We start from the raw sequence: 12,526 nt of genomic DNA, 5'->3' as shown, positions 1-12,526 counted from the left end.
AAGCGCTCCTCCTGACGTCACCGCAGGGCAGGACGGCCAGCGGGCCAATCAGAGATCGAGCTGCAGCGCACAGGTAAACAGCTCCGCCCCCACTCCCCGCGTGACTCTCCGCGCCCGGGATTAAGGGCCTGGAGGTGACCCGGAGCCGCTGTAATGATGGACTTTAACCCGAGCTGCTGCGGCCCAACAGGGAGGAGAAGACAGGGTTCACTGCGGGATTTAGCGGTTGTTTGTAATTGCATTAGTAAACATTGTACAATAAACTTGCAGATGTTGGTGACAAATGATAATAATGACACAATAAGAAGTTAACAGATTGAAACTGTTAGTTTGACAACTAAGGCTATTTCATATCTAATCACCCCCAAGGTTTATTCCACCCATCCATCTTCTATACGGCCTATCCTGTGCAGGGTCATGGGATGATGGCGTCAGGGCAGGGTACACCTGCACAGATCACGAGTCCATCACAGTGCAAACACAGAGAGACAGACAACCACACACTCACATTCATACCTTGGGACAATTTAGTGTCACCAGTTAACCTCACATACATGTTTTTGGATCGTTGGGGGGAAACCAGGGAAGGGAACCCATGCATTTGTGGGAAGAACATGCAAATTCTACTGTATTTGAACCCATGACCTTCTTGCTGTGGGGCAAGAGTGCTAATCATCACTCCACCATGCACCCGCATACGTAAGTTGTGATATGAATTACCGTTTAACCATTTTCCATAATTGTTTCTTTTTTCTTGCAAGCATTTCTTTAATAAAATGCATTTATAGCTACTTCTTTAGAGGGCACTCGTTAAATTTCAACGAAGGGGCATTTCCATCATGTGACATTCATATTACAATCTGTGGGAAAAGTGTCAAACTTATTTATATTTCATGATTTATTCAGTTAAAAAGTAAATATATATGTATATAGTTTGAAATCATAATTTTCTCAAACCTTTTATAAGAGGTTATAAAATCTTTTTGACACTACTTAGTACTACTGTCCGACAATGCATGTTGTTATTTTCAACAACAAATTCCATACATGCTCTCAAAACATGTTTTTTGTTTTATGTGATTAAAATAGTGCCATGTTCTTTCTTTATTTCACCAGATGTTTGAAATAAAAAACATTATTCAGGTGACCTTCTGCACTAAGTGCTATTCACAAGATGAGCTTTTCCAAGGGAAAGAGGCAAAAATACATATGTCAGCATGTACAAGTTTTCTCGCGTTTTCAGTTAGTTTGGAGGAAACAGGAAGGAGTGAGGATGTTACAAACTGTGGTTACTTCCCTGATAAAGACTTGAAACCCATAAGGCATAAGTCAGTCATGAAAACGTTATAAAGAAGAAGAAAATTCTACAAAGCGGTTTACATTAAAATCCGGCACATTAATTTATTATAATGATATTTTCCATGACTACAAGACTGCATAAACTGAATGTTGCAGCTGTTCCAAATGGGGCTCAAGGATCAGTACATTTCCAACAGGTATTTTGCACCTCACTCTTAAAGACATGCTTGTTAGGTTAACTGGTGATTCTAAATTGTCCTCCCTTGTGTGTGAATGTGCCTTTAGGGGATTGTCAGTCTCTGTTTGTTTGCCCTGCCTTTTAGCTTGGCAAGGCTTCAGCCCCCACATGAGATTGTATCTACTGTTTCAGAATAGTGGTCTCAACATTCAAGTGAAGGTCCCAACGCGCACAGTTCAAAATGTACATTACTCCATGTCAGTCCATTCATGCTGCACTCTTTAAAGCTTGTTAGTATGTGTGCAAGGTCAGCTTGTGATGGTCTGGTGCTCCATCTAGTGGATTAATGACCCCCAAACGTGCAATGTCAAGTCAATTTATAGTTTAAAAGCATATACGCCTCTGATTATAAATCATGCCCTTCATAACAAAGTGCGCTGACCATTATCTTGGAAACACCTTGGAGGTTTTGCACCAATACTCTCTCTTTGACACCCTCTTTGACAGAAATAGCATGCATGAGAAAGTAAATACACACAGGACATTTATGCAAATGAAAACCACATGAAATGTCTTATGAGGACTGCAACATGCCAACTGGCAGCTCCCCTCAGAGGCTCATGTGAGAGTTATTTCATCTTTTAATTGCACAAAATAAGAATATAATACAGAATTACAAGAAATATAAAACCTCACTGTGCAGGAGACTAGGGAAGCACAAGAGGCTTGTATGAAATCTTCCATACTATCAATAAATATTATCAAAATTAAAGTAAAAATAACAAAGGATTGGGAAACAACAAGCAGATCAATGAAGTTAATAGAAAAACAGTCACCTAAACCCCACAACAGATCATCTCGGGATCATACTAATTGGACAGAAGATAATTAAAGAATTTAGCATTGAAAAGGACCAAAGAGGAGAGCAATTTAAATGATTTGTCGATGAAGTTCCAGGGTTGAGGACAAACAAATATGATGAAAAGTTGATGCTTGGAGATACGACAAAATGGTAAATGAAAGTCCAATGGGGTAGGAGTGATGATGATAAGAGAAAAGATTATAAGAGGAAAAAATTGTGAAATGTGTCTGGAATGTCTTGTTTATCATTAATAAATCCTCAAATAAATATGCATGTTTGTAGAGTATTCATAGATGAAATCGGTAAAAGTTTAAACTTTTTAAACAGTGATGCGTTTTACTCTTGACTCACAGAATATGAGACCAATCTTTCAACAAAATAATAATTGAATGAGGAGTTTTTGATCAAGTTGAGGAGGATGTGAGGCAGCCCAGACAACATTACAACATATGAGGTGTGGATATACAGTATTAAACCATGGCAGTCTTTCCACCTCCGGCCACTGGGTGTCGCTGCGCTGTAAATACAACTGGTGTGCCCGCATCACGCGCGCCCTCATCACCCTCCGCCGTGAGCTGCCAGTTGCCTAGTGACGAAAAACTGTGGACGGATTCTGATTTCCTGTCTTTTCCAAGTCCCAGACTTTTCCAAGTTTTCCCAAACAGATTTCACATGTTTTCACCCTCTTGGCCGCTGGATTATGGGACGGAATAAGACCGACGCGCTTTCCGCGACCGTCGAGTAACGCTTCATTGTTCGGGAGCGCGTTATGAAGCTTTGAGGAATGATGAATAATTATGCTTTCATCAGGGTCGTTGGGAAAGGGAGCTACGGGGAGGTGAACCTGGTGAAACACAAGGCTGACCGAAAGCAGGTAACGAAACGACGAAGGGAAACGGTGCGCTCGATTTTCTACAGCTGTGATTCAATCGGGCTTTTCAAACAAATGTTCCATGTTTTGCAGAGTAAACCTCACACAAGTGGCGCTGCTAGCCTGAAGTTAGCTGGGGTCGGCTAAAAACACTGATATTATGTTATCCTGGATGTTATTGAATTCCAGCAAGTTCAATCTGAATATTGTCACAAAAAAACAGCTTCACAACGTGATGGCATTGAATTAATGGAGCTTTTATATTTTACTCATTAATTACCACATAGCATGGCACAAGCTGTTTTATTTTATTATTGATTGTTGGCAATGTGACACAAGACTGGCAAGCTGTATAAGAAACCCAGCTCGAGATGGGTCACCGAACCTGTGAACATTTGAGGATTACTACTGCATGAACATATCAGATAGTTACAACTATTCTTTCAACATCTGCGGTGTCAGATTCACTTTAGTTTAGTAGCCATAACACATGTCTAGATTTCTGTTAGGTCTTGATAGATAGATAGATAGATAGATAGATAGATAGATAGATAGATAGATAGATTTTTTGCTTTTGTACAAATATCTAGAAACACATCCTGAAAATGTTTGCATTTGTCACACTTATCACAAAACCCACGATGAACTGAATCTGAACTGATCTGAAATATCTTGCAATGACTTGCAGTGCAGTGGCACAAGTTTGTGTTTTCTCTCAGGCCATTCGATTTCTACAGCAGTGACTGTATATGTTCTCATAAACTCTTAAGAGATCGGTAGTTTTTTCTGCAGCATCTTGCTGGACTGTTCAGTTCTACATTTCAGTGCTGTGTTTATCTGCTGCTATACAAATTGGGAATAGAGGTTTCTACTGAGTGCATGTTTGACACCTCTGTTGATCGATGAGTAGTTATGAAAACATTTCAGTCCATATCCGATTGGCAGAGTCTTCCATGAATGAGTTATTCAGTGTTTTCTCTTCCTCTTTTTTTTTTTTTTTTTTTTTTTAAATTTGCATAATTGTGTTTTTTCTCCGACTTCTGTAGTATGTCATCAAGAAGTTGAATTTAATCACCTCCTCCAAGCGGGAACGACGAGCTGCAGAACAGGAGGCTCAGCTTCTGTCCCAGCTGCGACATCCTAACATTGTGACGTACAGGGAGTCTTGGGAAGGAGATGACTGTCAGCTGTACATTGTGATGGGTTTCTGTGAAGGTGGTGACCTCTATCACCGGCTCAAACAACAAAAAGGAGAGCTGTTACTGGAGAGGCAGGTTGTGGAGTGGTTTGTTCAGATAGCCATGGCGCTGCAGGTAAAATCCGCTGAAAATAAATCTTGCAATGATTTCGATGTGATTTCACCCAAACATGTGAATGTAGCATCTGAAGTTGCTGTTGTGTGTGTGTGTGTGTGTGTGTGTGTGTGTGTGTGTGTGTGTGTGTGTGTGTGTGTGTGTGTGTGTGTGTGTGTGTGTGTGTGTGTGTGTGTGTGTGTGTGTGTGTGTGTGTGTGTGTTTTTTTTTAGTACCTTCATGAGAGAAACATTCTACATCGGGACCTTAAAACACAGAATATCTTCCTGACGAAAACCAACATCATCAAAGTTGGGGACCTAGGCATCGCCCGAGTGCTGGAAAACCAGAATGATATGGCCAGCACCCTCATTGGGACTCCTTACTACATGAGTCCCGAACTCTTCTCTAATAAACCATACAATCACAAGGTATATATGCCATCTGCTTTAAACGTGTCATGTTTATTTTTGGGATAAAATAAGACAAGATTGTTTCAAAAAGGACATTTGACTGAAGGATTTCGGTTATAATTTGAAGAACATTACCCATAAATTCGTGGTTCTAATAATAGGACATTGATATTGTTGGATGTAGTTGAATAACACCTGTTATAACACCTTGATTAGTTGATGGGGCCATTTAGGATCATGAGATCCTCACAGTCACAAGAAAACAAAGGTGTTAGCCATTATTACCCCACAAGTATTTGCTCTGAAAGGAGCAAATAGGTTGCTGTCTAAGGTGAGCAATTCATAACTCAATTAAATGTTAAAGGGAATGTAAGGTGTTGGAATTTATATCTAAAATAGATCCCATACAAGCATGTAAATGAGCACCAATTAACCTGTAACATAACTGCTTCACACACATGAAAAACATACAAGCCTCACTCTTCAACACAAAGAATAAGTTGCTTTACAAAGCATTTTATTCCAGATGAACTATCACACATACAGTAGTTTAATCCCACTTGGCTGTTTTACCATTATGGTGCACTGAGGTGCTGATTTCAGTTTTTCATTCTAAGGTTCGATAAGCGTTTGTATATGAGGACTTGTACCTGCTTTACAGTTTGATGCATTTTGTCTTCAGTCAGATGTCTGGGCCCTGGGTTGCTGTGTGTATGAGATGTCCACACTGAAACACGCCTTCAACGCCAAAGACATGAACTCACTCGTGTATCGTATCGTTGAGGGCAAGGTGGGTTTCACATTACTATATATCTGAATGCTTAGGTTGATTATTAATAAGTTACATCTATCTATTAATAGATGACATCTATCTACAGACAGATGTTATGAAAAGAAAGAAAGTTCTTTATAACTTTTCTTCTGGTGTGCTTATCAGCTGCCTCAGATGCCCAGTCGGTATGATCCACAGCTCGGAGACCTCATCAAGAGCATGCTGTGCAAGAAACCTGAAGACAGACCTGATGTCAAACATATCCTCCGACAGCCCTACATAAAACGACAAATAGCCATGTTCCTTGAAGCCACTAAAGAGTAGGTGTCACCAACATATCACCAACATATCAAAAATTTGATAATTCACTACAATCTGATTGATAATATTTTCTCTCTTTTGCATCTGAGCAATGACAGGATTCTAGCGTGAAGGCATCAGTTTACTCACACATTGTTTGTGTGTTCTCTTATCTGCACATCTTCAGAAAGACTGCCAAGTCAAGAAAGCGAGCCGTCAGTGGCAGCGGTGATTGTAGGACCAACAATGCCGCTTCTGTGGTGCCAAAACCTGAAAAGCAGCCCCCAAGCCCCAAACCTGAACCTCTCGCCAGGGTGAAACGGGTGAGTTAATACTTGTAGTATCGTGTTACACTTGATGTCTTGGTTTTCTCCCACACTAAAGCCATATTCACATAAAGGCATTTCTGAGCTTGTTCTCGACATACTTTCAATAGCAGAGTTATTTTTTATTTCAGTTCTGCCATATAAGGGCTAATTTACACTTGCTATTGAAATAAATCCCTCCCCCGAAACACGACTGACCAAACTTGGTCAACATTTTGAAATGCTGCCTGACATGACCGCCGCTGTAGCTTTCACTTTCCCTGCTTGATAAACACAAAGCTAATGTGTCATTTGGCATCAACATTAGTGAGCGTGATGATTATAATCATTTGAATAAATGTGATTAGAGAAACAACTATAATTTAATCTCAGTTACTGCATTGCTTCTGGTGTTAAATGACTTGTTGCTGTTTTCCACTCGGGAGTATTATGGCTTGAGCTTTCTTTTCTGTTTGTTCTCAGAAAGAAGAAAAACCACCACAGCAGAAAGGTCAGAACTTGGTGCGAGGCGGCACTCCACCAAAGACGCCTTCACCACCCAAACCTTCTTCACCCGACGCTCTCCAAGCCAGCATTGTATCCATGACAACCATCAGCAACATTGACATCCAGCTGCAGCAGGACGACCACATGGTGAAGAGAAAGGTTCCGGCATGTCAGCCCGTTGTGTCAGACCATCGTGCCGCCAGTGAAGCTGTGGCTCACAGCAAAGGACAGGAGAAACCACATCTTTCTCCCCCTCCTTCGCCAGTCAGGTCGCCTCTGCTCTCTGTATCGGGTGTTGTCGGTAGGGACCGAGAACAGAGAAGTGCATCCAATGGGCTGTTGGACAACCAGTCACAGGCCACACCAAACCCAGGGGATACATTTTCTGTCTCTGAGGAGAAACACGTGTCCGATATGGATCTCAAAGAAGATACCACAGAGTTACTCAAAAAGGCTGACTCCATTTACAACTCCAATTTAGAAGACATTAGACAAGTCGTGGAATTAGATAACGACAGTAAAAATGACACTGTGACCCTACTGAGTGAGGCATCAGCACAATGCCCACATACCTCCGGTGTTCCAGTAAGTACACATATTAATGCACTTTTTTGGTTGTTTTGTGGAGTGCTTTGTTGAGATTATTTCTGTGTGTTTACTTTTTTATTTATAGGACGACCTTGAATCTACAGAGATGCTGTTGGAACCTCCAGTGCTGGTGAGCATAATAGTTCTTGTTTCAAGAAAGCTTTTCTGGACTGAAAGTGCCTCAGAAAAAACAAAAGTATTCCATTCTAATTGTGTGTGTTCAGGAGCCTGTTCAAGAGGAATCACTCACAGTCGTCAGTAAACCAGCTCATGCAGTCCCACGGCAGACTCCGCTGTATGTTTCATCAGAACCGTCTATATCTAAACTACACAGAGAGAAGCACAGACGAGCCCATCCGGATCTGGGCAAGGTAAACCAATAGTGAACAAACTTTATCATTCTAACATCACTATAATGTGACAAAATAGAGAGAATTATGTGTTTATATTTATCCCACACTCAAGTTTCTCGTGGGTTTAAAAAAAAAACATCTTTATGGAACATCTTAAATAAGCAGTTTGTAAGTAATCTTGTTATATCTTTAATTAGTCAAAAGCTCAAACTCCAAGACCTTTGCCTCATCCTCCTGTTGAGAGCGTGCCGGTGGAATTAAAGAAAAAGAGCAAGAGGAACGCAGAAAGCAGGAACCCTGATATCACCGTAACGTCCGCATCAGTTGGTTCTTACAACGACGGCTTCTTAATGCTCCCACAGGTGAGAGGACACAGCCACTGTCCACTTCTGATCACTGCATATTGTGTTAAACTAGAGATTTGCATTTCCAGAAGAAAATGTAAGTGTGAATGCTGAAGGCTGAATAACAAGCTGATATTTGAATGATTCAAATCGGTTAAATATTGTAGAAGAAATAACGCGGTGCGGAAGAAGTCAGAAGAAGAAGAAGAATTCAACATTCACACAATTATAATAATCCTGGCCATGGACATTTGCAGCAACTGTTCATCTGTCAGGATCTAAAAAAAAATGTTGTGGGATTGTGCTTTTAGGACCGTCCTCTGTCTGCCAGAGAAAGAAGAAGACTGAGGCAGTCACAAGAGAGCAGCAACCTGTCAGGTACTTTATTCTGATGTAAACTGGAAGAATGGAAGGATGGTATAGTGATTATAATCATTCATTGAGGATGAAAACTATGCAGCATGCTCTCAGTTGTGCCAATGAAAAGACTTTTACTATTTTTATTTTTATTTATTTTACATTAGTAGTCATTACATTATTGGCTTTATTGCATTTAAAAAGAGATAAAATCATTATGTTATTGACCATTGTGACATTATTGGTCGCATTCAACATGGGCCTTGGAAAAGTAAATGTTCTGCCTTCCTCAGGTGTTGGTGCTGCACGGAGGGCATCTTATGATGTCTCTTCCAACAAGGCCGAGGACCACAGGGCTCCGATCAGTCGATCCATTTCAGACTCGATCACTGAGTCTGTCAGTAAGGTAAAAATACAACCTATTGATTTGTAATTCCTGAGATTCTTTTAATTTATTTGCTATTAAAGGAGCCACTCAGTGTGGGATGTGAGGATGGTGATCATTTATTGTAAACCATGTTGTAAGACTGGCTGATCTTGTGTGACAGCAGGATAAGCTGCTGGAGCAGAGATCCGATGAAGACGAGTGCAGCTCGTCCACAAGTTCCACAGAGCGCTCCGAAGGAGACTCTGGAGAGAGGTGAGAGCATTTTCACAACACCTTGATCAACGTTAACTTCACTGAGCTGCAGCACTGAACTTCGAAGTTTTAAATGTAACGATGGTAACAGATTTTTACTGAATTGACCTGCTGGCACTGTGCGATCCATTGATTTATGGGATCTCTGCAGAAAGTCTGATTGCAACGACATGCATGATTTGGTCAACATGATGACCCAGACGTTGAGAATGGACGTCGGCGATGGTGTCGGTGTCGGTGTCGGTGTCATGGCCAAAAGCAGGTTGGGTTCAACAGGTCTGCCAGAGTTTAAACTGAACAGGAAGTACAGAGACACCCTGGTGCTTCACGGGAAGGCACAAGAGGAGGCTGACAACCTTTCACTCGGAGAAGTAATAATCGGTAAGATGTTTTTTTTATTTTTTTATTTTCTGTCTCGGTTTTTAGTTCTGGAGCTTTCTTTTAGTTGATTGAGCATGTCTCGACAGCGGGCTCCCCGTCCGGACCAAACAAGATCAGACGAGCTGTAGAACACCTGAGAACTGATGTGGTGAAAGGCCTCGGAGTCAAACTGTTAGACAAAGTGCTGGAGATCATGGAGGAGGAAGATGAAGCCAAAAGAGAAGTGAGTAAAACACCATCTGACATTAAGATCACACCGACGTGCAGGTCCTCATCAGAGCAGTGTTATTAAAAACTTCACCCAATTCACGATGGATTTAATTGAATTATTCAAACTGAGCCCTTTCATATTCCAGTTTGTTCAACTCTTTTCCAACATGCAGGCCAATTTCTAACCGAGAGCAGGATACTAGCTTTTGGTTCTGTGACTATTTACACACGTGAACTTTAAAGTAATATTTGACTAAACTGAACTAATACCAGCACAGACTCTGGCTGCAAACATTGCCCATACTGAGTTAATCTCATGAGGCACTTCTGGGATGGATTTGCCTCTGCATGCACAGCATCATTAATTTGCCTGCACGGTGCAGTCTGCAGAGACCGGACCGTGAACCTCCTGCCCTTTTTGTGTCTCATCTGATCTTTGATTCATTCATTTTCAGCTGCTCCTTCGAGACCAGATGGGAGATGAAAAATACCAAGCTTACGCTGTGATGGTGAGGCAGCTGAAGTTCTTTGAGGACAATGCCTTCAAGGTTTAAAAAGGACATTACATATACATTCAACTGTGAAGACCTGCTTTGGCCTGGCGAAGAGGCGCGGATCCTGGAAGGTGTTGCATTGGAGAATTTGTGGCCTTAGGGGAAAAACATGTTTCGCCTGTCAAACAGAAACTTGTACCCAAAAGAAACCGGGTGAAAGAGAAAGTAGTGTCCTCAGATGCTGCCAGTCTTACTTTCTTTTTCAATTGTAATGTTCAGAAACATGTGACAGATTAGGCCTCATATGTAAATGACTGTACATATTTTTGTAGTATGAACATCAGGATTTTAAATTATTAGTTTCCATATCTATGCAAAAGGGTTCAGACATATGAAAGTATTGTCTTTCTCTGTGCTGTAGGGAATACCATTTTCTCTGTAATGCAAGCCAGAATTTCAATGTTTCAACTATGCTGTATATTTGAAGAGCTAAAGCTCACTGCTCTATTGTATGATCTTATATTCAACATTATGTAAACTAGATGCACTGTAGAAAATAACAATTTAATACTTTATTCCAAGTTGAATTTATATAATAAATTTTTTGTTGGCAACGAAATGAATCAATACATTGTATTGTATTTAATCACCCTGCAAATACAACAAACCACATATATAAAATGAAGGCAGAATCAGTTTATTTTTTTTAAACATGTTTCATTGTGGGCTGACGAACACTGTAACAACGGGTTTTTCTTCTTCTTAATGATTCAACTGTGGCTCAAACAAACTTCCAAAATAAATTCAGATATAAAAGGTGTACAAACAGTCAGACAGGGAAACTTGAGTTATTTGTGCTTCTTCTTCTTGAGGCTTTCCTGAGGTTTCTGGACGGACTCCCCGCTGCTCTCAGGTATCACCGGCTGCCAGGACAGCGGACTCTTTCTGTACATGGGCCACGGAGGCAGGGTCAACTAAAAGGAATCAAACCGGATTGAAACATTTTTGTAAGAAGTTTCAACAGTGTGGGAAATGGGTGCTAAACACTTTTGATCTTTTATTAAAACTCACCACACAGGATACAGCAAAACCACCCAGGACAATGTAGACCGTCCATCCGAACTGTTCAATGATCAGACCATACACAAACCCAATCACCTGTAAAGAGGACACAGATGCCATCAATTAAACTGTCACTATGGCCATCAATTTGTGTATGCTTGGCGCATGTTGTGTGTAGTTACCGCTGAGATTAGTATTATTCCTTGGAAAATCTGTTCAGCCAGCTTCTGACCTTTGTAATCCTGCAACAATGTTTAAAGAAAAAGTCAAATGAATGCAGCAAGAATCCAGGAGAGGAGAAACGGGGAGGTTTAAGCTGATGGTCAAATAAAGCACCCAGATCGATCACATGGATATAAACAAAAGGAATAAAATGTAGGTATGACTCTGGTCAAAGGTTTTGTTGATGGCTGTAGGGTTCGAATACAGCTGGGACATTCACACAGGTTACATATATGATTTGCAGAGTAACATTGCATGCTGTTACTATAAGATCAAGATGTTGAAGTAGCATTGAAAGCAATTCAAGAGCATATTCTCATTAATATTTAGAAGTGGGAATAAAAAGAATCATTCTATATGTGATTTGAGGTTTAGTCACTGCAAACAAGATGACTGGACCGTGAGCGCCGTGTGGAGCGCTTTGGGGTCTACTAAAGCGATGGAAAGGCGCTATATAAATGAGATCCATTCACCAGAATATTGGTAGATGATTACACTGATTATCTTTCAGCAATAATTGTAACACGGGTCATTGTAATGCAGGGAGCCTTCGCTTTGCAGCTGTTACATGTAATCCAGATGAGCTAACGGTAGCGTCACGTCATCATGAATAAAACAAACTTCACGTCTCAGCTTGCACACAGATTAACTTCTTGTCTCTTACCATATGCGTGGGAATGGTTTTGAATATAGCCAGCATCTTTGCACTTGACGGGAGAGGGCAGAACAAATCTGAAAGATTTAGCGAGAGCAAGGCGAGACTTCACTTCCGGGTTTCAATAAACTACGTCGCACCAGTGCAGGACCCCAGCACGCACTGCGCATGTGCAAAGCTTTCATACACAAACGATTGGACACAGGGCTACGTGTTATGGTCAAATTTGTTGTTATATTTGTTGGGAGATTTAGAAGTCTAAAGAATTGCCTGACTAGATATATATCAGCTTTAATCCGAGTTTCATATTTTATTTTTACATCTGTATGATATATTGAGAGTATTATAGTACATTGGTCATTACTTATATATTCTCACACCTTTATGACCTAAAATTCTCCAATATTACACTTTTACCACC

The 12,526-nt window shown here is 40.7% G+C and overlaps 2 protein-coding genes across 2 annotated transcripts; one reads left to right on the top strand and one right to left on the bottom strand.

The window, feature by feature from the left end:
• The first annotated feature begins 2,919 nt into the window (after positions 1-2,919).
• Positions 2,920-10,791, top strand: nek4 (NIMA-related kinase 4). Its single transcript, XM_080461789.1, has 16 exons — positions 2,920-3,213; positions 4,257-4,523; positions 4,736-4,933; positions 5,598-5,705; positions 5,853-6,007; positions 6,175-6,310; positions 6,776-7,384; positions 7,473-7,517; positions 7,612-7,758; positions 7,938-8,102; positions 8,396-8,462; positions 8,735-8,847; positions 8,990-9,081; positions 9,233-9,462; positions 9,549-9,685; positions 10,128-10,791. The coding sequence occupies exons 1-16, from the start codon at positions 3,124-3,126 to the stop codon at positions 10,224-10,226; spliced, it is 2,658 nt and encodes an 885-aa protein (XP_080317915.1). The 5' UTR covers positions 2,920-3,123; the 3' UTR covers positions 10,227-10,791.
• Positions 10,787-12,251, bottom strand: spcs1 (signal peptidase complex subunit 1). The gene is made up of 4 exons (XM_080461790.1): positions 12,115-12,251; positions 11,411-11,470; positions 11,238-11,324; positions 10,787-11,140 (listed from the first exon to the last, which is right to left on the bottom strand). The coding sequence occupies exons 1-4, from the start codon at positions 12,148-12,150 to the stop codon at positions 11,015-11,017; spliced, it is 309 nt and encodes a 102-aa protein (XP_080317916.1). The 5' UTR covers positions 12,151-12,251; the 3' UTR covers positions 10,787-11,014.
• Positions 12,252-12,526: the final 275 nt, after the last annotated feature.

The sequence above is a fragment of the Lipophrys pholis genome (genome assembly GCF_963383615.2).
Source record: "Lipophrys pholis genome assembly, chromosome: 4".
NCBI classification, from domain to species: Eukaryota; Metazoa; Chordata; class Actinopteri; order Blenniiformes; family Blenniidae; genus Lipophrys; species Lipophrys pholis.
This window is presented reverse-complemented; position numbering and strand designations above follow the sequence as displayed.

Excerpts from the sequence above, each read along its gene's own strand:
- spcs1 (XM_080461790.1), bottom strand. The coding sequence starts at position 12,150 with ATGCTGGCTATATTCAAAACCATTCCCACGCATATG. Across the intron at positions 11,471-12,114 it reads AAACCATTCCCACGCATATG|GATTACAAAGGTCAGAAGCT; the intron begins GTAAGAGACAAG and ends ACATTGTTGCAG. Across the intron at positions 11,141-11,237 it reads GTTTTGCTGTATCCTGTGTG|TTGACCCTGCCTCCGTGGCC; the intron begins GTGAGTTTTAAT and ends GATTCCTTTTAG.
- nek4 (XM_080461789.1), top strand. The coding sequence starts at position 3,124 with ATGATGAATAATTATGCTTTCATCAGGGTCGTTGGGAAAGGGAGCTAC. Across the intron at positions 4,524-4,735 it reads AGATAGCCATGGCGCTGCAG|TACCTTCATGAGAGAAACAT; the intron begins GTAAAATCCGCT and ends GTTTTTTTTTAG. Across the intron at positions 6,311-6,775 it reads CTCTCGCCAGGGTGAAACGG|AAAGAAGAAAAACCACCACA; the intron begins GTGAGTTAATAC and ends GTTTGTTCTCAG.